At 34.6% G+C, this 27,669-nt stretch overlaps 1 protein-coding gene across 4 annotated transcripts in view; it reads right to left on the bottom strand.

Moving 5' to 3' along the window:
- The window catches only part of RAP1GDS1 (Rap1 GTPase-GDP dissociation stimulator 1), a 161,182-nt gene that overhangs the window by 78,524 nt on the left and 54,989 nt on the right, over window positions 1-27,669 (bottom strand). For all 4 annotated transcript variants that reach the window (XM_024126566.3, XM_007109654.4, XM_024126565.3 and 1 more), the window contains exons 3-4: window positions 24,850-24,972; window positions 21,967-22,092 (exon numbers count right to left, since the gene is read on the bottom strand). In XM_024126566.3, coding sequence (XP_023982334.1) covers window positions 21,967-22,092; window positions 24,850-24,972 — 249 coding nt within the window. The remainder of the gene's footprint in view (window positions 1-21,966; window positions 22,093-24,849; window positions 24,973-27,669) is intronic.

Below are 27,669 nucleotides of genomic sequence, written 5' to 3'. Positions count from 1 at the left end.
AACCATAATTCAAAAAGACACATGCACCCCAATGTTCATTGCAGCTCTATTTACAATAGCCAGGACATGGAAGCAACCTAACTGTCCATCAACAGATGAATGGATAAAGAAGATGTGGCACATATATACAATGGAATATTACTCAGCCATAAAAAGAAATGAAACTGAGTTATTTGTAATGAGGTGGATAGATCTGGAGTCTGTCATACACAGTGAAGTAAGTCAGAAGGAGGAAAACAAATACCGTATGCTAACACATATATATGTAATCTAAGAAAAAAAATGTCATGAAGAGATTAGTGGTAGGATGGGAATAAAACACAGACCTACTAGAGCATGGACTTGAGGACGTGGGGAGGGGGAAGGGTAAGCTGTGACGAAGTGAGAGAGTGGCAGGGACATATATGCACTACCAAATGTAAATTAGATAGCTAGTGGGAAGCTGCCGCATAGCACAGGGAGATCACCTCTGTGCTTTGTGACCATGAGAGGGGTGGGATAGGGAGGGTGGGAGACGCAAGAGGGAAGAGATATGGGAACATATGTATATGTATAACTGATTCACTTTGTTGTAAAGGAGAAACTAACACACTATTGTAAAACAGTTATACTCCAATAAAGATGTTAAAAAAAAAAAAAAAGAAAAAAGAGGGAGAGGTCTCAAATCAGTAAAATTAGAAATTTAAAATGAGAAGTTACAACGGACACCGCAGAAATATAAAGCATCATAAGAGACTACTACAAGCAACTCTATGCCAATAAAATAAATAACCCGGAAGAAATGGACTAATTGTTAGAAAGGTATAACCTTCCAAGACTGAACCAGGAAGAGATAGAAAATATGAAGAGGCCAATAACAGGTAATGAAATAGAAATTGTGATTAAAAATCTTCCAACAGGGCTTCCCTGGTAGCGCAGTGGTTGAGAGTTCACCTGCCGATGCAGGGGACGCGGGTTCGTGCCCCGGTCTGGGAAGATCCCACATGCCACGGAGCGGCTGGGCCCGTGAGCCATGGCCGCTGAGCCTGCGCGTCCGGAGCCTGTGCTCTGCTACAGGAGAGGCCACAACAATGAGAGGCTTGCGTACCGCAAAAAAAAAAAAAATATCTTCCAACAAACAGAAGTCCAGGACCAGATGGTTTCACATGTGAATTCTATCAAACATTTAGAGAAAAGCTAACACCCATCCTTTTCAAACTTTTCCAAAAAACTGCAGAGCAAGGAACACTCCCAAACTCATTCTATGAGGCCACCATCACCCTGGTACCAAAACCAGACAAAGATGTACAAAGAAAGAAAACCATAGGCCAATATCACTGATGAACATAGATGCAAAAATCCTCAACAAAATACTAGCAAACAGAATCCAACAACACATTAAAAGGCTCATATACCATGATCAAGTGGAATTTATCCCAGGGATGCAAGGATTCTTCAATATACGCAAATGAATGAATGTGATACACCATATTAACCACTTGAAGAGTAAAAACTATACGATCATCTCAATAGATGCAGAAAAAGCTTTTGACAAGATTCATTACCCATTTATCATAAAAACTCTCCAGAAAGTGGGCACAGAGGGACCCTACCTCAACATAATAAAGGCCAAAGGCCCACAGCAAACATAATTCTCAATGGTAAAAACTGAAAGCATTTCCTTTCAAATCAGGAAGAATACAAGGATGTCCACTCTTGCCACTATTATTCAACATAGTTTGGAAGTCCTAGCCATGCCAATCAGAGAAAAAATATATATAAAAGGAATACAAATTGGAAAAGAAGAAGTAAAACTGTCACTGTTTGCAGGTGACATAATACTATATAGAGAGAATCCTAAAGATGCCACCAGAAAACTACGAGAGCTAATCAATGAATCTCGTAAAGTTGCAGGATACAAAATTAAGGCACAGTGATCTCTTGCATTCCTATACACTAACAACAAAAGATCAGAAAGAGAAGTTAAGGAAACAATCCCATTCACCATTGCAACAAAAAGAACAAAATACCTAGAAATAAACCTACCTAAGGTGGTAAAAGACCTGTACTCAGAAAACTATAAGACACTGATGAAAGAAATCAAAGATGACACAAACAGATATACCATGCTCTTGGATTGGAAGAATCAATACTGTGCAAATGACTATACTACCCAAAGCAATCTACAGATTCAATGCAAACCCTATCAAATTACCAATGGTAGGTTTTACAGAAGTAGAACAAAAACATCCTAAACTTTGTATGGAGACACAAAAGACCCCGAAGAGCCAAAGAAATCTTGAGTGGAAAAAATGGATCTGGAGGAATCAGACTCTCTGACTTCAGACTATACTACAAAGCTACAGTAATCAAGACAATCTGGTACTGGCACAAAAACAGAAATATAGATCAATGCAACAGGATAGAAAGCCCAGAGATAAATCCACGCACCTATGGTCAACTAATCTATGACAAAGGAGGCAAGGATATACAATGGAGAAAAGACAGTCTCCTTAATATGTGGTGCTGAGAAAACTGGACAGCTACATGTAAAACAATGAAATTAGAATACTGCCTAACACCATAGACAAAAAATAAACTCAAAATGGATTAAAGATCTAAATGTAAGACTGGACAGTATAAAACTCTTAGAGGAAAACATAGGAAGAACACTCTTTGACATAAATCACAGCAAGATCTTTTTGACCCACCTCTGAGAGTAATGGAAATAAAACCAAAAATAAACAAATGGGACCTAATGAAACTTAAAAGCTTTTGCACACTAAAGGAAACTATCAACAAGACGAAAAGACAACCATCAGAATGAGAGAAAATATTTGCAAACAAATCAACCGACAAAGGATTAATCTCCAAAATATACAAACACCTCATGCAGCTCAATATTGAAATAACAAACAACCCAATCAAAAAATGGGAAGAAGGGCTTCCCTGGTGGCGCAGTGGTTGAGAGTCCGCCTGCCGATGCAGGGGACACGGGTTCGCGCCCCGGTCTGGGAGGATTCCACATGCTGTGGAGCGGCTGGGCCCGTGAGCCATGGCCACTGGGCCTGTGCGTCCAGAGCCTGTGCTCCTCAACGGGAGAGGCCGCAATGGTGAGAGGCCCACGTACCGCCAAAAAAAAAAAAAAAAGGGAAGAAGACCTAAATAGAAATTTCTCCAAAGAAGACATACAGATGGCCAAGAGGCACATGAAATGCTGCTCAACATCACTATTAGAGAAATGCAAAAAAAAACTACAATGAGGTATCACCTCACACCAGTTAAAATGGGCATCATCAGAAAATGTACAAGCAACAAATGCTGGAGAGGGTGTGGAGAAAAGGGAACCCTCTTGCACTGTTGGTGGGAATGTAAATTGATACAGCCACTATGGAGAGCAGTATGGAGGTTTCTTAGAAAACCAAAAATAGAATTACCATATAGCCCAGCAATCCCACTACTGGGCATATACCCAGAGAAAACCATAATTCAAAAAGACACATGCACCCCAATGTTCATTGCTGCGCTATTTACAAACGTATGGACACCAAGGGGGGAAAGCTGGGGGGAGGGGGCGATGAATTGGGAGATTGGGATTAACATATATACACTAATATGTATAAAACAGATAACTAACATGAACCTGCTGTATAAAAATATATCAATCTACAACGAACTGCTAAAAAAAAAAAAACCACAAGGGATCCAGACTCAGTATGTCATATGGTTCCTTCTGCTTTTAACATGAATTTTTTGTTCAATGTAATAAATTCTTTCACAAAAGGAAAAAAAAACTGCAAAGTATCAATATAATTAACAACAATATACTGTAGAATTTCTAACATATGTAAAAACAACATATATGACAATAATAGCACAAAGAATGGGAGGAAGAAATTGGAATTATATAGTTGCAAGGTTATTAAACTATATGTGACATAATATAGTATTTGATGGTAAATTGTGATAAGTTAAAGATGTATGTATGGGCAACCACTAAAGAATTAAAAAGAGGTATAAGAAGTCAATCATGAAGACAAATGACAGAAATTAATACTGCCCAGTTTATCCAAGGAAACTGACACATTCAATTACAGAATAGGTACTTATTAATATTAAATTAGCCTTTATGTCAGACAGTGTGGATATAAACAGGAATATAAGAAGCCTCTTCTTTTAGAGTTTCTATTTTAGTGAGAAAGAACAGTAAACAATAAAAGCTTCAATACAGTTTTTTACAGCATGTTATGGAAGCACAGATAAGAGAATATATACAACTTCGGGAGGAACAGATGGAGGAAAAAGGAGAAAGGAGGTTTATATAAAACTTCACAGAAATTAAATGTTCATGATAAACATAAGTGTAGTCACCTAAGACCTATAAATTATGAATCCATAATAATAGGTATATTTATACAGTAAAATTATAGTTTTCTCTAGCTCACCTGTAATCTAAGTTAATCACTACATAAAAGAAGTAATAGTTCCTTAAACTACTGATTAATGGCATAAATTACATACTCAGTTTAATCAAGGTATTTTAAGACCTGGGGCCAAATTAGCATTAATTCCCTGTGTTTATTTATCAAAATGTTTTGGGGGTACCTATGGTGTTTCACATACTGAGCTAGGTTTGGGGAATACAAAGATAACTAATTCATAGTTAAGGAGAGAAAAGTATGAAGTTTATGCAGTAAACAGTTAAGTTTTCAGAGTACAGTACAAGCACAAATAAAGAAGTTTTACCTAGAAGGGTTAGAAAAAGATTCATTGTCATGTTTCTCAGAATGTTTTTCAAGTCCTTACTTTTTTTGCTTAGATTCTGTACTTTTTTGCTTAGATTCTGATTGGATTCCCTTCCTTATTAACTCTATCAAGGAAAAATTTATGTAAAATAAACTATTGAACACATAGATTTTAAAGATATAATTGATGAGTTCTGACAGTTTTGCACATCCTAGAAACTACCAACACAATCAAAATACAAAACATTTTATCACAATCAGAAGATTCCTCATATCCCCTTGCAGGCCATCTTTCCCTCCACTTCTGTCCCCAGACAACCACTGTTTTCTGTCATTCTAGATTAGTTTGAATAAATACATTCATATAATATGTATTCTTTTATGTCTAGCTTCCTTAACTCAGCCTAATGATTTTGAGATTTATACACAGTGTCAGGTATGTAAGTGGTTTATTCTTCTTTATTGCTGAGTAGTATTCCATTGTATGTCACAAATTTTTTTTTAAATCTGTTCACCTAAATGTATAAGACATTTAGGATGTTTCTAGTTTGGGGCTATTGTGAATACAGCTGCAGTGAATGCTGATGTACAAGTTTTTGGCTAGATATCTAGAAATGAAATAGCTGGATCTTATGGTAGGAGTACGTTTGTGAGTATATGGTTATTGAGCACTATTACAGTTAAAAGAATGTGGTGTGCCACTGAAAAATTGTATTTAAAAAGTTCTCAAATACAGTAAAAATGGAAAATTCTTAAAATAAAGGACAATGCATGTATTCTTGAGCATAAGAGGTACTTAAATAAATGCATATCAAACTGAAGTGAAACCTTAGCTTCATATCTAGGCAAGCATAGGGCTTCTGCTCCAAAATCAATTTGGCCACTAGAGAAAAGCATCCGCCTCATTCTACAAAACTGATTTTAACTTTAATGTTTAACTTTTCTAATTAATTTTACAATTAATAATCATCTAAGTTACAAAATGAGAACAAAATTCAGGGCTAAAAGAAAGGTTGATTAAAAAATAAAATTCTAGAAATGAGTGCTAAGAAATTGTCATAACGATTCAGAATTGTGAAGATGAAAAAGGCAACTAGACCTTCATGTAAGAATGATGCAATTGATTCCATGCTCAGAAATCATTAAATATTTCACCTGGTGGCATTGTTGTTAGTCAATTTTAACATCAAATTATTTTTTTAAAATTTTGCCTGATTTTCATTCACTTACGGCATCATGAAATATATACCAATCTGAAAAATAATTTGGTATATCTTCTTTTCATTCTTTTCTTTATCATGGAACACTACATAATATTGATCTGGTCTAATAAAGATTAGCTGATACCAACAACACATATTAAATACTTAACTGACCCATACTACATTATGTGGAAGAGAGAGGAAAAAAACAAGCATCACCTGGTGTCCACTCAAATGACAAGCTGTCCAAAGGAAAGAACCTGTTTCTGTTCTTTTTTTCTTTTTAAAATAAATTTATTTACTTATTTATTTTTGGCTGTGTTAGGTCTTCGTTGTTGCGTGCCGGCTTTCTCTAGTTGCAGTGAGCGGGGGCTACTCTTCATTGCGGTGTGCGGGCTTCTCACTGCGGTGTCTTCTCTTGTCGCGGAGCACGGGCTCTAGGCACGCAGGCTCAGTAGTTGTGGTACACGGGCTTAGTTGCTCTGTGGCATGTGGGATCTATCCGGACCAGGGCTCGAACCTGTGTCCTCTGCATAGGCAGGCGGATTCTTAACCACTGCACCACCAGGGAAGTCCCCTGTTTCTGTTCTTGTGTCTTATCACTGCTTATTTTAAGGTTTTTCAGGTCACTCAGGAAATTTTTTTGCTGCTTATTTGTTACATTATTATGGTTTTTCTACTTTAAATCCCAATTTATTTCATTTAGAGCACAGTATGAGGAAAAATTTTAGGTTAGAGAACTACTAAATAGAAAAGCTCACTTTGCTAAGCCAATAAATTAGAGAAATTTAAAAGGGTGTATCAATCAGTAAAACAGAATAAAACTGAATTTAAAATATTTATTAAAAATATGTAAGATGGTGGGAAGCTGCCACATAGCACAGGGAGATCACCTCTGTGCTTTGTGACCACCGAGAGGGGTGGGATAGGGAGGGTGGGAGGGAGGGAGACACAAGAGGGAAGAGATATGGGAACATATGTATATGTATAACTGATTCACTTTGTTGTAAAGGAGAAACTAAAACACTATTGTAAAACAGTTATACTCCAATAAAGATGTTAAAAAAAATATGTAAGATGTGCATAAATTCCTTTCTATTATTTTTCATCCCAGAAAAGGAAGAATTATTCAGGATATTTAGTAAGGACAGTATAATTTTAATTTTTATTAGCTATATACCTTGTGTGCAGAGGAAATAGTACAAAGCAATAGGTATTTGTCTGAAAACTTGAAGGGTATACCAATGTTTGTCTAGCTGGTTTATTGAGAATCGTAAAACCCTCAGATTACTAACTGGATTTCCTTAGTTTTTACTAAGAATCCCGATCAAATCTAAATGTTCATCATTTCCCAATGAATAAAGAGGAAAGTCAATATTTCATACATTCTTCTACATTTAGAGAAAATGAGAAGAATAAAGGATCAAACGTGTGCATGCTTATATACACATATACTTTTTTACATAAAGTTTTAAAATTTGGAGAAATGTGAAAAGCTTCTCCTTCATCACTTGGTTCTGCTCTATCTTCTTTCAAATTAGGTAAAGTTTACTTTTTTGACTTAAAACAGATTAAACAAAATATTGGTTTAAGATTAGCTTTTAGCAAAATTCTTACAACATATTCCTATATCTGCAATTCTAACAGCTGAACTATTAGTACTGAAACATAAAGGTATTTGATGACATATTTATGTATTTATGAAAGTGATAATTTCTTCAATTATAGTACTTTGAGAAAATGAACAAAGAGACATGAATTTTAGTTCAACACTATGACCAGTTTAGCTGTTGATCCTGAAAAGTCATGTGAACTCTCAGGCCTCAGTTTCCTTATCTGTAAAATATGGCAGGGTTGGATTAGATGACTTCTAAAAGTCCCTTCTTTTAAAAAATTTCATGAATTCTATGTGGCTTTATTCCCTTAAGCTTGTTCCTTGAATCCACATATTCTATCCAAGTAACATCTGAATATTTTGTAAACAAGAGAGACTATTTAAACTTTTTGAATGTTTATCCCCAAAGTGTATACGAATATAAAGATATAGAAATTGCCCACTTGCCATTTCCTCCTGTATCTCTCTATTAAGAATCTCAGATTTATTACTGCCACCAACAAAATAAAACAAAACAAAAACAAGCAGCAATAACAACAAAACTCAGAAAAACATAACAAAATAACCTCTGTTCTTTACTTCATTGGTAAACTACCCCATCCTCTGGTCAGTTGCTCGAGCCCTAAATCTAAGAATCACTCTTAACTTCTCCTTTACCCTTATTCCTGATTCATCCACCACTCTAAGTACTTCTCAAATTCTTCTGATGCCCCTCATCTTCACTACCACAAACCTAATCCAAGTCACCATTATCTCTTGCCTGGACTACTACAAATCTTATAGTTGGTCTCCACACTTCCTTTCCATACTCTTCCATTCTTCTCAACCCACTTTTCATGCAGCTCCAAGAGTGATGTTTTAAAAACCTATGCCAGATCCCCTTTGACAGCTTCTCATTACTCTGGGATGGCCCACAAGGCTATGATCTAGGTCTTATTTATTTCTTCCACTTTATTATACAACACTCTCCCTGTCCACTGCATCTTATATACCTTGGTCTCTTTCCTGTGCTTTGACCAAACTAAGTTCTGTCCTCAATTGGCGCTTTGCAATTGCTATACTTCTCTAAGGAATATTCTTCCCCTTCTCTTTAAATAGCTACTTTATTCTCATTTTTTCAGACTTCAGCTCAGATAAAAACAGAACTTTCTTCACCTTCAGATACTCTCCATTATATCATCTTGTTTATTTCCTTGATACCAATGATCACAATCTGTAAATATCTTCTTTTTGTAGTGTTTACTTGTTTATTATCTATCTCCTCCTGTGCAATACCCACAAAGGGGCTTCTCGCTCTTATTTTCTATGATTCCCAACAACTGGCAGCAATGCCCTGAACACAGTGGGCTCAATCAATATTTGTTGATTAAAGTATTTGGTGCATATATATACATGAAATAATACAAAGGCACAGAATGAGAATTTCCTGGGATTTACTCATCATCATTACTGGAAAAATCACTCAAATCATATGACACATGGTGTATGTACTGAGACTTTCTATAAGGAGGAACATAAATACATACCTTCAATGACATAAAGTCATGTTTCTAGTTCTAATCTCACTTAGTAGAGATAGTTTTTTTCCCTATGTCATATAGAAGGCTGATTAAAAAAGAAGAGCTTACATGTTAAACCTCTGTTATCTACTTTACTATGATGGCATGTCTCTTTTGATTTGCAATCTTCAGCATCATACGACTAGATTCAAAATAAACATTTTGTAAATGACAAAGAATTATCCCCCAATGTAAAAATTCTAGCCTTTGAATTTACACGGTATAAATGAACTTTCATAATAAATAAATTTTGTAAGTACAATCATTACTGTATGTGAGCAATATCCTCAAAGGTGGGGGAGGACAATTATTTTTGGTGTTGAAAAGAAGGTCTTCATACCCAAAAAAGTTGGTAGTCTACAAAAACTATAATTTTATTTGTTATGGGTGCAGGAAAAACAAAAAATAAGTTGGTAGTCATGATGTAAATCATTAGGAGTAGTATCATATTTTTGTAAGTCAGACATATTGTCTATTCCGATATACAAGATTATAAAGGATTTTTGTACTCTTCTTAAATATATTGTCTCTTAATTTTGCCTAGCGCTATTTTATTTTTTAGGAGCAGGGTACTGGTAAATAGACAAACCTGCCTTGTTTTTCAAGATAAAGTCAAAACATACTTATGAAATCTACTGGGGAAGAAAATTAACTTCTGATGCTTACATATTCCCCTATAATTTTGTCAAAATAGGTAATTTCTACTATGTACCTTAGACATATTCAAATATGTTTTAAGCATTCAAATGAAAAATTTAAACCCATCAACATCTTTCTGAAATCCAAAAAAACAACTTATTCATGATCCAGGTGCAGGTAGCAGGTAAAATGCATGAGAGACTAGATATAAAAGCAAAAGCTATAAATATTACACCAGTGAAATTACAAAAATGAAGGTCATGAAGGAAAAAAACATCATGACCAAAAGGAAACATAAAGCTTGCAATTTGGTGGCACAGTATTATATTCAGGTTTAAAATTTGCCTTTATTTAATGTAGGATAATTTCAAATATTTATATATTTACATTTATAATGCAGGATCAGGAGAGGAAAGCACTAGTTCCACAGATGCAGTTTAAAATTAGGTCACAGCACGGCATCCGATGGACAGCTTTGGCATGCCTACTGATATCAGTATTAATTTATATAGACCAATAGATTCCTCACATCAGTCAAAATTGTTGACAACTCTAATTTTTTTTAAAAGCCTTTATATATTGGGCTTCCCTGGTGGCGCAGTGGTTGGGAGTCCGCCTGACGATGCAGGGGACGCGGGTTCGTGCCCCGGTCCGGGAAGATCCCACATGCCGCGGAGCGGCTGGGCCCAGAGCATCCGTAAGTCACACTACATTTGCTAAAGAAATCACTGAAGTTACTCTATTTACCAGGTTTTTATATTTCTACATTACAGTAAGTCCCCTATATATGAACGAGTTCTGTTCTGAGAGTGCATTCATAGGTCCAATTTGTTCGTTAAGTCCAAGAAAGTTAGTCTAGGTACCCAACTAACACAATCGAATATATAGTACTGTACTGTAATAGGTTTATAATACTTTTCACACAAGTAATACATAGAAAACAAACACACAAAAAATAAAGAAAACATTTTTAACCTTACAGTACAGTACCTTGAAAAGTACAGTAGTACAGCACAACAGCTGGCATTCAGGGGCCGGCATCTAGTAAACAGGCAAGAAGAGTTACTGACGGGAGGAGGGAGGGAGGTGGGAGATGGTAGAGCTGAGGGGACGGTGGGCAGGCTGCAATTTCACTCACACCTGATGTTGATGAAATGCAAGTTCGCATCTTTGAAAGTTTGCAGCTTGAAGGTTCATATGTAGGGGACTTACTGTATCAGCAAAAGACAGAATATCTGTATTTTATAAACAAATTATTAATTAAACTCAGTTGTTTCATAAAATTACCTTAAATGACTTCTGAACAGAATTCAGGTAACAATGTAAATAATTTACTGCTCCAATTTATTAGTCTAATTGCTCAAGATCAAAATTAAATTTTATTCCAACTATTTTAAATGAGATGCTTTTGTATCAAAGTATTTCATACTTTAAAAAAACTACCCTAGACGATATATATGTATTTGCATGTGTGCTCACATGTATATGTAGTAATGATTTAGAATTTAACTTAAACTGATAACAGCACAGTTTCTCAAAAGGTACATTATTTCACTCAGCAAGAAGAATGTGAATTATTCACCTTTAAATAGTATTTATCTTTTATATTCCTTCCCAACCAAGGGAAAGACTCCCAACACGCAGTAGGGATAACTTTGATTAAAAATAGAGAAAGTTTTCAGTACTTTAACTTGGTTACAAGGAAGAAAAATAGAAAAATTAAAACAGAACACAATTAAGAGCAGAGGATACTATGTATTGACAGGGTTTCAATAAGCAGACTAGACATTTTATGTTTAATATGTCTATACATAGACTACCTTTAACAGGTGAAATTAGGATAGTAAAGGTCTGGCAAAAAAACAGATTTCAACAGCAAAAACAAACAAAAAATCTTACTTTTGCAGAGCTTCATAATTAGACTTCCCCTACACTTTTTAAGACTTGTTAATCAGGAAAGGGAAATTCCAAACGCCATTTAGGCTTTGACTCAGAGGAGAGGAGAGAATCTGGTATCCAAGGGACACACACACAAAATTCAATTTGGCAACCATATATGACTTCTTATTGAGTTCAAAAAAAAAAAAAGGGCTTCCCTGGTGGCACAGTGGCTGAGAGTCCGCCTGCCGATGCGGGGTACGCGGGTTCGTGCCCCGGTCCGGGAAGATCCCACATGCCGCGGAGCGGCTGGGCCTGTGAGCCATGGCCGCTGAGCCTGCGTGTCCGGAGCCTGTGCTCTGCAACGGGAGGGGCCACAGCAGTGAGAGGCCCGCGTACCGCAAAAAAAAAAAAAAAAAAAAATCATCTAATACTTTTGCCATGTAAAATGCTCCCTCACCTGTTGCCTCTACTTTCCTATCTATTAAAATTGATCACAACTACCTGTAAACTATTAGTCCATCTCTTTAACAAGGCATTAGCTTTTTTATAACATGGTACGTGGGAACTAATCAAACACTGGAAAAAAGCAGCTATATATAATGTGTTCTTTGCCGTACAAGTTTTATGAAGGTAAAAATTTATAGGCTGTTAGATTTTTAAATACCATTTTAATAAACAAAAGGTATTTGAATGTAATATGAAGCACAAAAATGGAAAAATCATAGTTCCTCAAAGTATAAACTATCTGAAGGGTTACTAAATATTTAACATTGCTTAAACCTGGTACAGTACTTTGCAAGAACCAACCAAATTAATGACAATCAATCCAATCTCACTTCAAAATTCAATTTCATTTTCTCCGCCCCAGTCAGTATTTACGGTATCATACCTGGGTCTACTATAATGGCTTTTTTTTTTTTTCCGGTACGCGGGCCTCTCACTGTTGTGGCCTCTCCCGTTGCGGAGCACAGGCTCCGGACGCGCAGGCTCAGCGGCCATGGCTCACGGGCCCAGCCGCTCCGCGGCACGTGGGATCTTCCCGGACCGGGGCACAAACCCGTGTACCCTACATCGGCAGGCTGACTCTCAACCGCTGTGCCACCAGGGAAGCCCTACTACAATGGCTTTTTGATGTCTCTACCTCACTTCTCCTCCCTTTCCAATACAAACTGAATCCTTCTATGGAACTGAAAAATATCAATTTCAAGTTTTCTTCCAGTGGCTCTTTCCTGTCCACACATTCCAGCACAAAAACAACTCCTTAGCCTATATACATTGTAAGTGCACAACACAAATTGATAAATGAATGCAAAATCAAGATCTCTACCTACAGTAAACCTTCACTACCATTTGGTTACCTAAAAATCATATCCTTATGACTGCTTATAATATGCCTCACAGCCCCAACTCTGATCCCTTCCCCACACCAAAGCTTCTTACCGTCACTTTGCAACTGACTTCTATTTAATAATGAGCTTGACTTCTACTTTACTGGGAAGATGGAGGCCACGCCAGAAGCACTCTTTTGACTGCTCTCTGTACTACTGTGAATTGTTTTTTTATAGTTTCATCTGTCTTGTTATTTTTCTCTAAGGAAGAATGTCCCTTCCCATTCTTTTTCTCTAAGGAAGAATGTCCCTTCCTATTCTAACACCAAAGATTTCATTTCTTCTTTTTTCATCTATGATCTTTGTCCATCAATCATTTACTCCAGGAAATTTACTGTCCTTGTCCATAGGGTCCTAGCCCAACAAATAAGTTCCTGTTTCCACTACTCTAATTACTCTCACAATGCTGCCCTTCCCACAAACCGCTTCTGTCTCTTCTTTTCTCAATCAATTTCTAGAAAGTTAATACCCTCTTTTCATTTCCTCATTACTCACCATAGCCCTTGAAATTCTATTTCTTTCTCCACAAGACTCGACTTACAGATTTTTTTTAAACATGAATGTCTGCTAATCAAATGATCAAAATTCAGTATTTTTCTTGGCAGTACTTGACAGTGTTTATCACCCAACTCTTTGGAATCCATGACAAGAAAATTGTTTTCCTCGAATCTTCCAGTGCTTCTTCATAAGCTCCTTCCTTTCTTCTATACTCAAAATGTGGCTGTTTTCCTCACGCTTTCTTTTAAACATTTCTTCTATTCCCATGGGTCAACCATCACTTTTAAGTGCATGAATCTCAAAGCTCTGTCACCTGAATGTGACAACAGCACCTCAAATTCAACATGCCTCCAAACATATCCACCTGGTTGAGATCTATTTCTGTTGTTGATATTATCCAGATCTGAATTTTGGACTCATGGACTCCTTTCTCTTACCTGATACTTTCTTGGATTCTTACACACACACACACATACACACACACACACACACACACACACACACACACACACACACACACACACCCTCTCTTCCTTTCTATTCTCTCTTTTATTCTTCAAGCTTGAAAAGAAACAATAACCTTCTAACTGGTTATTTTTCATCTAGTCCACTGTCCAATTGTTTTTAAGCAGGAATGTGCATTAGAATCATCTAGGGAGTGTTTGCAGAATATAGTTGATACGTTAGATTCTAGTCTTAGAGATTCTGATTTACTGGTTCTAGGGTGTGGCCAAGAAAATGTATGTTGAAAAAGTCCACTAAGTGTTTCAGATACATACTTCTTGTTAAGGGCAAATGCCTATTCTATAATGTACATCTCTTTCAAATTAACTTTTTCTATGGAATCGATTTGCACATTTAACTCTTGCTCAAATACCTCCAATGGCTCCCCATTGTACTAGCCCTTCTCCAAAATGGGTTCCAGACATATCTCTCTACTATATTATCTACCTTTTAAAATGCTTTTCTGTGCTCCTGAACAATCTCCTAATCCTTTCTCCACATGTCCAGATACTATGCAGATTGACTGCTTCCTCCTCTATTAACACCACTGGAGGGGCTCAAACACGAATGAGCTCCCTCCTAGATCTCTATTGTGTATCCTCTTACAGCACCATCACTGTGTCCTGTTTTACTCATTGAGATACATGCTTCATTACCTTGAATGCACTATAAGCTCTTTAAACGTAGGAGACACACTTGGACAATTAAACAGAAGTGATCACCAGCAAAACCACTTTCCCCATCATATTATTTGCGTTGGTTTTTCCAGAACACAGGTAAATTATAAACTACTTACAGGCTGATCCTGACTCACGAGAAATCTCACCTGAAGTAGAGGCTTGTGGCCCAACACAGAAATCCTCCCGAGACTAGGAGTGCTAATGCCTAACCTATCCTTACAGGATGCATAGAAGGCAGAACCTACTGATTCCCTGTTCTGATCAAGGTCCCAAAAATATGAATTGTCTCTCCCTAAATTTTATTTTAGGGCTGTCAATTTTTTTGTTGATTTTTTTCCCTTAAAGTCAAATTTGGAGGGAGAAAAAATTAGAGGCAATTTTGTCCTCCACTTTAATTATACAAATCCAATAAAAAGAAAATTATTGTTGTAGGTCATACTTTAAATGTTTATATGTATGTGTATATGTATATAAGTTTGTAATTATGTTATATACATTTTTTCTTCCCACTCCCTCAAGTAGGGCTGATAGAAACAAGGTCATTTCCCAGAGATTATATGTATGCCTCTTAGAAATGTGGACTTTTTTAAGGTTTTAATTTTGAAATAATTAGAGACTCACAGAAAGCTGCCAAAAAAAAAAAAAAATTAGTACAGACAGGTCCTATGTACCCTCCAACCAGCTTGCTCCAAGGGTAACATTTACATAACTCTAATACAATATACCAACCAGGAAAGTGACAATCTATGGACCTTGTTTAGATTTCGTCAGTCTTTATATGAATTTGTGTATGTGTGTGGGCATGTATAGTTCAAAGCAATTTTATCATGTGTATAGATTCATGTAACTGTGGTAGTTTTAAATATTCACTATTGTGTAAATCAAATTTTATCAAATCGATAACAGGCTTAAAAATCAAAGATAATTATATTTTTTGGTCTCAGAAAATCGAACTTGGATACATTACACAACACAGAAATTGAGCAGGTATAACGAATGCAAAGTAGAACTGTATTTTGGTTTAAAATAAACTAGGAAATATATTCAAGTCAAAACTTCTTGAAAATTTTAAGTTGTATGCGTGAATCAAGTTCAACTACCAAAAAACAACACATTTGGGCTATACTGTCCAACTAGAACTACGTTTGCTAAAGTACTCCGTATTATTTATTGGATTCTGTTAAAGATGTGGTATAAGAAACAATCATATGGAGACTATTTGAGCAATTTTTTAGAATCGTTATTGAAGATACTGTCTAATGCAAACCAATATCTTTTGCATATTTTAAAAGGAATGTATACAGAATCATCTAAGAAGCTAATGATATCCTGATGATAAATCTCTTCTAGAATTTGTCTCAACAGTTTTTTGTTTAACTGAAGAGCTAGAAAATTTCTCCTTAGCATAAAATAAAAATTACATAGCATATCAAGTTTTTCACCTTGGCAACTGAGATGCTCAAATTACATTAGTGCTCATTATGGTAAGTATATTATCCCTGACTCTTACTAGATTTATCTTTGCCTCTCCTTATATGGATTCTGTCTTTTATACTTAAACAAAAAATATCCTGAGTACATTAGTGTATGCATTGCATTATGTCACAGCATACTTTTTAGAAACAATAATGTTATGGAATGAATGTTTGTGTCTCCCTAAAATTCATATGTTGATATTCTAACCCCTGATGTTATGACATTAGAAGGTAATTAGGTCATGCAGGTAGAACCCTCAATGAAGAGACAGGAGAGCTTGCTTCCTCTAGCTCTCCTCTCTCTGTGAAGATACAATAAGAAGGCTGTGGGCAAACAAGGAGTGTCCTCACCAGATACTGAATCTACTACTGCTTTGATCTGGGGTGGATTTCCCAGCCTCCAAAACTGTGAGAAATAAATGTTGGTTGTTTAAGCCACTCAGTCTATGGTATTTTAATATAGCAGCCCAAACTGAGTAAGACAAATGATCATACATAAATGCTACGTATTTCCTTTGCCTAGCAGTTCATAATTTATATTGTACATCTATATATAAACCTTATTTAATCCATACAACAGTCCACTTTTCCAATGAGGAAACTAAAATTCAGAATGATTAAATGATAACTTAGTAAATGGTAGATCTGGAAATCTTATCAATCTGTAATATTTGCCTTCCAGAGAGCATACTAAAATTTCACTTATTTATAATTTTATTAATTTAAAAATAAACTACATTTTATAAGCAATGCACTATTTGCTTAATTTCTAAAAATGTCTCCAAATACTACTCCCATCACCCATTTATTTTCATTCTGATCAAAAACCACATATTTAGCGTGTACTCTGTAATTGTCCATAAGTTGTGTTCCTTTGTGCATTTTATTTTCTCCACCATATTAAAAGCTCTTTAATGGCATGAACCTTTTATAGAGCTTATGATAGTGTTACAAAACAACATCTATTTCCAACTACTATATATGTAGGAAATCTTTACAAGAGAGGATTTTCATGTGATAATAGCTATATTTACTGTCTCTAAAAGCAGTTGCATACAGTTGTTTATTCTTATATACATGATGTACTCTGATAATAAATGTATTAAAAAATACAACAGATTGATTAGGAAAAGCTGAAGAATCTTATTTTTATACTTATTGGTTGATAATTCTATTCTACTCTAAAATTGAATACTAAAAAAAGTAGGACAAATCTATAGACCTGCAAACTCTTTAATAACGTAATCAAACACTTAACCTAATTTATATCACTGAAACAAACATTTTAAATGTAAGATATAAATAGTTCTGTGTTTAATATAACTGCTGCAAACATATTCTGACTACTTAGGCAATTTCAAAGCATGTCTGTATCATTCTTATCTAACCAACTTACATTATGAAATATTATAGAATTATTGCTAATTCTTCCTCAGTGTTTGCAGTCAGAATAATAAATTTTTTCTTCATCCCTTACATTAAAAATAGTGTAGCACAGTTTGAATCACTATTATATAAATAGGTCCATGCATGTACTTGGGCATCCTTTCATTTTTACACTTCTTGAAGTCATTGAAATAAACAATATTTAGTTTACCTCATAAACAATGGCTTTGGCAAGCCCGATTACCACCTCATTTTGGTAGATTTATTTCTTCATCAGTGAGCAAGAATTCAATTTTCTTTATAACACGTAAGACAGCATGTCATACAAGCTTCTTAAGCGTGCATCTTTCTAATAATAGGACTAATTATATAATCAAAAGCTCTAATTTCATTTCTGTAAAGAGGTATATTTGTTTAATTTTAATATGTATTAATTTGAATTCTATATTATTCTTTCTCTGGTATACAAAAAGGCACAAATATTTAATTTCATGCAATCATTTTCTTTTAGCCTCTACTAAATGACTTTTAACCAGTATTTCCGATATCAATTATTTCCTGACCTCAAGCAGTACCATCTACAAACAGAGAAAGCTCAGTCTCCAGTCACCAATTTATCCCTACGAATTACACACATGGGGTGGGAATTTAGCATGAAGCTCTTCAATACTATAAGACCATTTAATTACATAAGCAATTTTAAATGTGCACAGTTATATAAACAAAACTAATCATTAAAAGAAGAGAATACCACAAAGATGGCCAAATAAGGAGAAAAAGGGGCTCATTTTTTTTCCATATCACCTTTGAGAGAAATACGGAATTAAACAGGCCAAATGTATGCACTGCTGAGATGTAATACTACTTTATCTAAAATAATATCCCCTAGCATATCCCATCACAGGTTTGCTGACTTCTTTCCAAATTGAAATATAATTTTTCTCTCTTCTTTGATCTAAAAGATGTCAAATTTCTGGGCTTCCCTGGTGGCGCAGTGGTTGCGCGTCCGCCTGCCCATGCAGGGGAACCGGGTTCGCGCCCCGGTCTGGGAGGATCCCACATGCCGCGGAGCGGCTGGGCCCGTGAGCCATGGCCGCTGAGCCTGCGCGTCCGGAGGCCACAGCAGAGGAAGGCCCCCATACACCAAAAAAAAAAAAAAAAAAAAAAAAAAAAAAAAAAAGATGTCAAATTTCTTATGAAAAGAATTATTTTGGCGAAGTTAAAGGGCAAAGAGTTAAGACGTTGCTTATATCAGAAGTCTGGATACTTCTAAAGAGAAATCCATAAATGCCTTGGCAGCTCTCTGGAAGCACAGAAATAAAGACCAGGCATTTTAAATGAAAACTGTTCCCATTCGCTGATGCTTTCATCTCTATATGCAAGAGAGAGACTGGGTAGGATACAAAAAGTTCATCAGCAACAAAGCCTCATCCTGTCCCATTGGGCAGTTATATCAGTCTATTACCTGATGTTAGGATATATAAGACAGTTTCCTTCCATTAGGAAGAGTTCCCTAAAATGGGCACTGGCAAAGCTGGGAAATCTGAAATCTGACCTACTTTTTTCAAAAGATTTCCATGAATTTTGTGGTAAGTGTAATTCTTTTTACAGTTAGAGCTCTCCTTTCAAAAAGAACTGTTAACTGAGATATGCTGGCAAATTGCCTTACGTTTTAAGTATCAAAATAAAAATCTAGGGGCTTCCCTGGTGGCGCAGTGGTTGCGCGTCCACCTGCCGATGCAGGGGAACCGGGTTCGCGCCCCGGTCTGGGAGGATCCCACATGCCGAAAAAAATCTAAAAAATCTACAAAATATGTACAAATTTCTCACATTTTTCTCTCTAATACTGAATTCCCATGCTACTTTATGTATACATTGACTTTACTATCTTTTGTAAGCCCAATAAAATTCTGAATAAACCCACACTAAAAAATTATTCATTTGGAATACATTTATAAAACAAGAATAAACTGATTAGTCCTATGGGTAAGTTTGATAAAATACAAACGTGAATTTTAAAACACATGTTAACTGTAAGAAGAAGATTCCTTGTATTTACAAGGCTGTCATTTATAGTTTTCTATTCTCCCTTTAGGAATGAAGCATTACATTCTTAAGAGGGAAGAAGGTTGATTAATTAATTAAAATAGAAGTTATTCAATACTTTTTAAAGAGAGAAATCTAATTTCTGGGTTCTTTCAAACTCCTGCTTGTCATAAAATGTCACTGCATTTCCAGTAAATTAAAAAATCAACCACACAGCATCACATTTATAGACTTTGATATCATTCTTGTAATTAAAATAAAGGTGCTGTACTCTTCCTACAACTATTCTGGAGAAATCACTGATAAATTGACATAGATTTAATTTCAAATAAAAGGATAAGAAAGCATACAGTATTATGGAAACTATATGCTTAAGACAGCATGGCACAGTGAACACATTTTTACCACATGATTTACAGTAATAAATCACTTCTTATATTTACTCATTTTTAAGATTACTAACTTCATTTTCCTTAAACAAGGTTTAAAAGTATAAAAAGTCTGTATTCACTAAGCTTAATTTTCTATTTAACTATAATTTTCATTGACTTGAATGAGAATAAAGGGGTTATAAATATTCACAAATAAATGAAACAAAAAATTAACTTTATAGCCTAAAGCATATCCACAGACTTTATACTGTATACCTCATAAGAACAGAGTAAACGGATATGATAAACAGCATAATAATGGACTTCAGTTTCATCAAAATGATAATCTTATTAACTAGACATTTATTACCCTAACTTCAAGGTTCTTTAGCATATACAGGAAATAAAATTACTCTCTGCTCATAAAAATCATAGCAAGATGAGACAATAGATCACTATGGGTATTTCTCCATTGTGCCAATATTAAGTGAAACTCTAGGACAAAAGTACTCAAAACAGGTAATTCCTATGATGTTCAAACTGCATAATTCAAGAATATCTAAACTGAACAAAGATGAAAGAATACTTTTGACAGCCTTAAATTCTAGTAATAAACACAGAAGATAAAAATAAAAAGAGTAATGATTATACTCTCCAAATACTTGCCATCAATCTTTGCCTATTACTCTGCAGAGGTCCATTAAATATATATTGTTAAAATTAATCATATAAAATACACATTCAATCTTGAAAGCTAACGTTAGAAGCTATAGTGTTTAATAAAAATCCTAAATATGAAAATGCAAGTTATAAACATAAAGCACTAGGATTTTATAAACAAAGCTAATACTCTAGGATAGTAAGAATTGGAATGAAGGCACAGATAGGTAAATTTATAAGCAGCATTAGGGACTGAAATTCTCCAAGTAAAATTCACATTAAAAGACATCCCGTGTCCTCAGATATAATATATAATATTCCAGAAAAAGGAAAGAATAAATGAGGCTAGTCTTACCACTACTGCTACAGAGAAGTTATAACTGAAAGCTGTAGTTTCAATCTTTTTTTCTGCTTCTTTCTTTTATCATAAATAAATATGTTTATGACTTTATTTTCTGTCTGGCACATTTCTGTCTATGCACAAATCACTTTTTGAAACGCTGTATATTATAAAAGAGCTATCTATGATTTTTGTACATAAACTCAACGGGGAAAATAAACAATAAAAGTTATCCTAGTTGTATAAAGAGAACTAAATTCCTAGGAGACTTTAAAGGTGAATGTTAAAAAATGTGTTTTTGTCTCAGAAATCTAAGGAAAATCAGGATAAGCCTAATTAAACTGAATATACTCAAGATTTTTTTCTGTATTTTGTTTGCATATACGTGGGAAGTAAAAGTAGAAAATGTAAAAATTTTGCAATACCTATACCCATACCCAAGTTCTTGCTTTCTCTTTGCCTAGTAGGAACAGTATATTATATAAAGTGGTGAGGATGACAATGACATTATGACAAATAGGAATGGAGTCAATGCAAGATGCAATAGGCCATTCTAGCTCTTGAGAAGATAATGGTTCTTATGAATGGCTTTACTGAATTGCAAGTAATTAAAAATGTATTTGGACAGACTTAGAAACTAAAAAATGTGTTCAGAAGTATTCTCATGCAGAGATGGTACTTCAATAAAACCTAACTGAAAAGATATATTTCTTCCTAAAATCAAAAGCTCCAATTCTTAGAAAGTGACTTATTATTCTCTGAAAATATCATTTGTGATATCAGAGAAAAAGAATTCATTTCAGATAAGTCTTAGTTAAAAGAATATTATGGCCTGAATTTCCATAGATTCAGCTACATAAGCGGAGCTAAGTCATACTGGCTCACATTAATGTCTTAGCCTAGAAAAGACAGTGCTAACACTAAAAGCAGAATTATTATGAAATTCATAATTCTTAAGCAAAAGTTTGTAAGTGTACCATTGCTATTTCAACACTTACGGCTATCGTAACATATGTTTCCTAGAGCCCTGCCAGTTTGAAGCAGCACTTCCTGGTCTTTGCTATTTAGCAGCTGCACCAGTGGTGAAATCAATCCTGCATCCACACATGGAATTCGCATAAATTCTGAAAAGAAGAACATATTTAATTAAAAATATAAAGATTCTCAATTACATAAAAAACCTCCCTTAATAAAATAAATATCTAATATTAAAATGTTTAAGATGGCTTACTATCCGAAGAGTACATTTCTGTCTAAAAGTATCGTTACAACCCTACTAAATACTTCATGAAATAAGTACACAAAAATGAGTGGGGTCATATTTTTCTTTGCTGATAGTCTCTACAATAAACCAGAAGAATTTTTCATTAACTTTCATTATACCTAATTTATCACTATCTTCTTATACCTGGATGTTATAAGAGGAGGAAGGGAGGAGGGGGGAAGGGGGGAGGGGGGAGGGGAGAGGGAGGGGGGAGGAGCTGGAGGAGGGGAATAAGATGTAAAGGTTTTGTTTGCTTTTACACATTTTCAACTTCAGTTATCAGCACTGTAGACACAAAATAGTACCTAGTTTCAGAAATTTGTTGTTGTTATTATTATTAGACACTCTGAGAGCACAATTCTAAAAAGGAAGAAATATTCACAGATACTTCCTCTTTTATTTTTCCTTTGCCTCAAATCCATCTTAAATCTGTTATATAGGGGAATACTTTATTTAAAAGATATCAAAATCTTTTACTCCAATTTATGGTCATAGCTATGCTCCCACGTTAAACTTGCCCCTGGAACTTCTTACTAATACACTGGATTTTGAACATCAGCACATAGTCAGGTACGCTAATTTTTAGAGAGTTCTTTTTGTATGTACAAATTTAACCATAATTATATTTTATAATTAATCCAAATCTAACAAGTATATGCTAACAGTTCTCTTCTATTATTATATAAGGTGCACAGCAGAGTGACGATGAACAGATCAACTTCCAATTTCTTTTTTTCTCTGGTTCACACAATCTTCTTTCATTGTCAAGTTTCTAACCAGAAGAAATATAAGGCCAGTTAATATCTCTGTTGGGTCATGTTGCATTTCTGAAGATATTTATTTAAAAAAAAAGACTCTAATCCACTTTCTCAGCCAGTCACTTAAAAAAAAACAATGTGGCGATTAAGCAGTAAACAACCATTTAAATGGATCCCATTTATTTTAACCAGTAGGGATTAGTGGCATGCCCTTAACAAGCCTCTGATTAAAAGTATAAATGCTATAAATTATGTCTTTAAAACATAGTTGTCATCTACTAGAGTGTAACTAGAAGCAACCTCTAGCAGCAGAGTTATCATGCAACTGTGACCAAGTATTATGAGGAATGATACTAGTTAAGTATTAAGATCATATAGGAATGGCAATCCATTTCAAAAAAAAATCTATTCAAAATTTCTCAATCTATGTTATGTGTGTGTGTGCTCATTCTTAAGAAAAAAAGTTTTAAGATAAAAATTGATTTCTGGAAACTATACTGTGTTTCTAATGAGGTTAAAAATAAATTACTTGATCTTAAAAATCAAGCTGCTTTGCATCTAAGAAGATTTAGATAGTGGTTGCTATTGTTAACAAACAATATCTGGAGGGGTTTCATTTTCAAACTAGATCTGCTTCAGGAGTTCTTTGCTGTCCCAAGGTGATCCCTATCTATTCAGAGCAGTTCAAATCTGCTTGAAGTACACTAAATACTCCAGACCACTAGGAATCTCTGAACATTTATGACCAGCTCAACTCCAAAGCACAGCATAATGATTATAATTACAATAGCTTCGATGTACATACAAACAATAGATGGTCAGTTTTCATTAACAACCAAAAAATGATTTACCAATACAGAACCTCATTGGAACTTGAAAGATATTTTGAGCACCTCTAAACAAATGAAAAAATTTCATGGCAGTTCTTTTTGGTAACACACATATGAACAAGTTGTTTTACTGGGCTAAAAACATACTTTACAATGCCACCTGCCACAGTGATTACACAATGTATAAGATTAATTGTGCAAAACTGAAGCCAGAATTTTAAAGTTTCTTTTTTTAAAGTATAATATATGCACTTACTAAAATAAAAGAACTAAAAATAATATCAAACTTTGACAAACTGAGGCATACTAATGGTATTACATTTAGCATGGCCTCCCCTTTGGCTTAAAAACTGCTTTGAGAAGTCAGTGTTTTTCTCAAACTGACTAAACTAAAATCATACACAAATATTTCTGCTACAAAATAATTCTTCCAAAGAATCCCCTCTCACTGGATATAAACCATATATAATGGGATGGCTATTTTATAATCTATGCTTTGCTGTCATTACATGGAAACCTAAGAAATAAATGTTTCTCATGAAGGTGAATTCAGAAAACAGAGTATGTATTCCAACTACACTGTTGCAGTCAAGTGCCAACGTCAGTAGGTCAGACTAAAAAAAAAAAAAAAAACAGTGAGTTTATCTGGATATAACACAAACCAACGTATACATTGAAAAAGGGTAAGCTCTCCTGTGACAATGAAGACGAATGACTCAGTGGCAGCTCAAGAATCCTGTAACCAAAGCAATAAATGATACAGGTACAGGAAGGACTAGCAGTGCTATTCTTTAATTCTACTCTGAAGGAATGGAATAGCAAATGGGAAATGTATGAATAGAATGACTATAATGATAGTCATTTTAAACAACATTTCATTACATGAAAAAAGTCAAGGAAAAGAAAAATAGAAAGAAAGAAAAAAGGTCTAATCTACAAAATTAAAACATAAATTAATAAAACATACTGACAGGTAGGGTGTAAAACTGAAGATGTTCCCAGCAGAAAAGTTCTTGAGGAAAACCTCACCATTTTTGGCTATTTCTGCTATGATGTTAGCTACTTTGGCTGTGCAGGAAGACTGTGGAACCAACAGACTTGCGAACAGCTGAAGTATTCCACTTCCTTGGATTTTTTCACTTGTTTCCATACCTGAAAGAGATACATACAAAGAGCTTCAGTGAATATCTTCAACACTAACACTGACAACTTCATCTACAATAAATTATTTCTTTAAGAATTTTCACCCTCCATAATAGAAACAGTTCATTATATATTAAAATGTGTATTTTCATATAAAATTACCTTCAGTTCCACAAGCTGCTTTTATGTTCAGTTTTTTATCTATGCAAAACACTTTCTAATACAATCTTTTCCAAATCTACAGATTATAAAAGAATCTTTTCTGAATAGACCATTTGCATACCAAACTTACTTCTCAATGTTATTTCCAACACTGTCTCTTCAGAGTAGGAATGCTTTACTTTCTACTTCCCTTCTGAATTCTCTAACAGTGTGTTATTAATACATGTGAATTCTATGATTACCTATAATGCTACAGCAATTTTTTTAAAAAGTGGCAACTAAATGTGCAAAACACTCACCTCATATCATTTTATATGGAGTGATAGAAGAGACTATTCAGTTCCATATGATTACTGTTTCTCACACAACTTATTCAAACCACCACTAATGAAAAAGGGAAATAGTAAACAGCAATAAGGCCATGGTATTCAGAACTCTATATGGTGATACAGAAATTCAAGAAGACCTACTTCTTTCCTTTTCTTTCCATCTTTGTTAAAATACAAATAAAGAGCCTTTGTATGAAATCAAGCCGCTTCATGTAAAAAGCATGATCTATTAAAATAAAAAACAGGAACACCTGGAATGATGATGGAAATAAAGACAAGCTCAAGAAAACAAAATTTAAAATTACTATTTGGCTCTTAACAATGAAGAGGAATGGCATTGTTTAAAAACAGGGAGCTATAAGGCTCATTAAAACATTCTATTTAAATTTATTTCTATGTGTAGCTCCTCTATATCCTTTACAGTCTTTGGATATACAAACAAACAAGAGAACTCGAAAGATTTCTTGTTAAGTAAATGGCAGCTGCTCTGATCAACAGAGAGTAGGAAATCATTTTTAATAACTTGAGAAAGTCTACAAAAAATTATCTATTTCTTTATAGTAAGCACTGATTGTTTAGCTCAGTGTTTTTCAAACTGTGGGTCCCAATCCATTAAGAACCCTGAAATCAATCTGGTGAACAAGGACCAGCAATTTCTTAAAAAGAGAAATAGAATCAACAATATCCACAACAACAAAAGAATAGAAAAAAATTTTTTTGCGGACAGTAAGGTAAAAACACTGAGTGAAACACATGCACATGTAACTGTATGTGTATGCTTACTGAACGTAAAATGTATCACTAATCATAGATTCTGGTCAAAAAGTTAAAAAGCAATGTTCTGTGTAACCCAAGACTAGCCAGGATTCTGGGTTAAAGAGGTATAACACCCTTAACATCATCAGGAGAAGCTAGAATTGTTGAATGGCTGAAGCAATAGAAAATTATATGGAAAATTATTTATAAATTTGTAAAAATTGAAAATTGTAAAAGTTCCATGGATTTGTTATCTTAAAAACATTTCTTTGCAATTACTGTAGTTACTTGGGTGTATGTGCATGTTTATATATGACATTAGTACAAAAGATCAAGTAATTAAGATTAGTCAATGTTGAAACTCCATCCATGTATTTCCTTTTCCATAAGCCTAGTACACTTTAATACAGCTAATACTATTTTGGTTTCTTACATTTTATGTACTGCAATAAAAAAGGATATTTTGGAGATACTTTAAAACAGCGCTTTTTATTAGGTGAAGAAACAGAAGCCCAGAAAGATAAAGTAAACTTGTCTAAAGTCACCAATAATCATAGAGCATGAACAGCAAATTCAGATTCTACTACACTAACAATTCAACATGTGTATCACCTGGCAACCACTGGTGTTATTTTTTAGAACAGAAAACTTACTTAAGCATAAATAAATGAAATTTGTCTTTTTGTACGCTGCTACTCACTGGTTTCTCACAATTCAGATTATTACAAACGTAAAGTACACACGATAGAACATAAACACAGGAGCTGTCCTTTTAGCAAGCACATTTATAAAATACAATGTGCCTTTTCACTTTTATTTTGTTTCTTGGATTAAAAAATAAGTTTTTAAGGTACCACCTGAAAATCTGACACCACGTTTCTATTAATTATTATTATTCTTTTTAGCAAGAAGCCAAAAGAACTGAACTCAGTTTGCCATGTTAAAATTCCTCCTTTTCTGTCCACTGCTACAATGGTAGAACACTGGGGCTGACTGCCCCAGGGGTCTTGTCCCACCATCTGCTGGTGCTAGGATGACAGCAAGAATCTAGCATAAGGCATGAATCATGATTAGATGTGAAGCTGAGGCATTTGTGTGTGTGGAGGCGAGCAGTTAACTGCAAATCACCCATGCACGTCTCATTTTAACCATTAAAAAATGGCTTAACATCAGAGCTGAATGTCAGGGGCACGGGGAAAAAAAGAAAACAAAGCAATACAAAACTCTTGCATTCTGATGAGTTTCCATGGATTACAATCCAAGGAATTGGGAAAACAGTTATAATAAGATGAATCAAGATTTGGGAATAGTATTTTTTTAATACTATTGTCAGAGAAATAAGAGGGAAAATATAATCTGGTTTTTCATATAAATCTGATTTACAATTTAGAAAAATCAAAAAGGAATTCTATTTACTTGCCAGCATGTGGATTTATATATAGGTTTAGAACTTTAAATT

Source organism: Physeter macrocephalus, chromosome 7, assembly GCF_002837175.3.
Source record: "Physeter macrocephalus isolate SW-GA chromosome 7, ASM283717v5, whole genome shotgun sequence".
NCBI classification, from domain to species: Eukaryota; Metazoa; Chordata; class Mammalia; order Artiodactyla; family Physeteridae; genus Physeter; species Physeter macrocephalus.
This window is presented reverse-complemented; position numbering and strand designations above follow the sequence as displayed.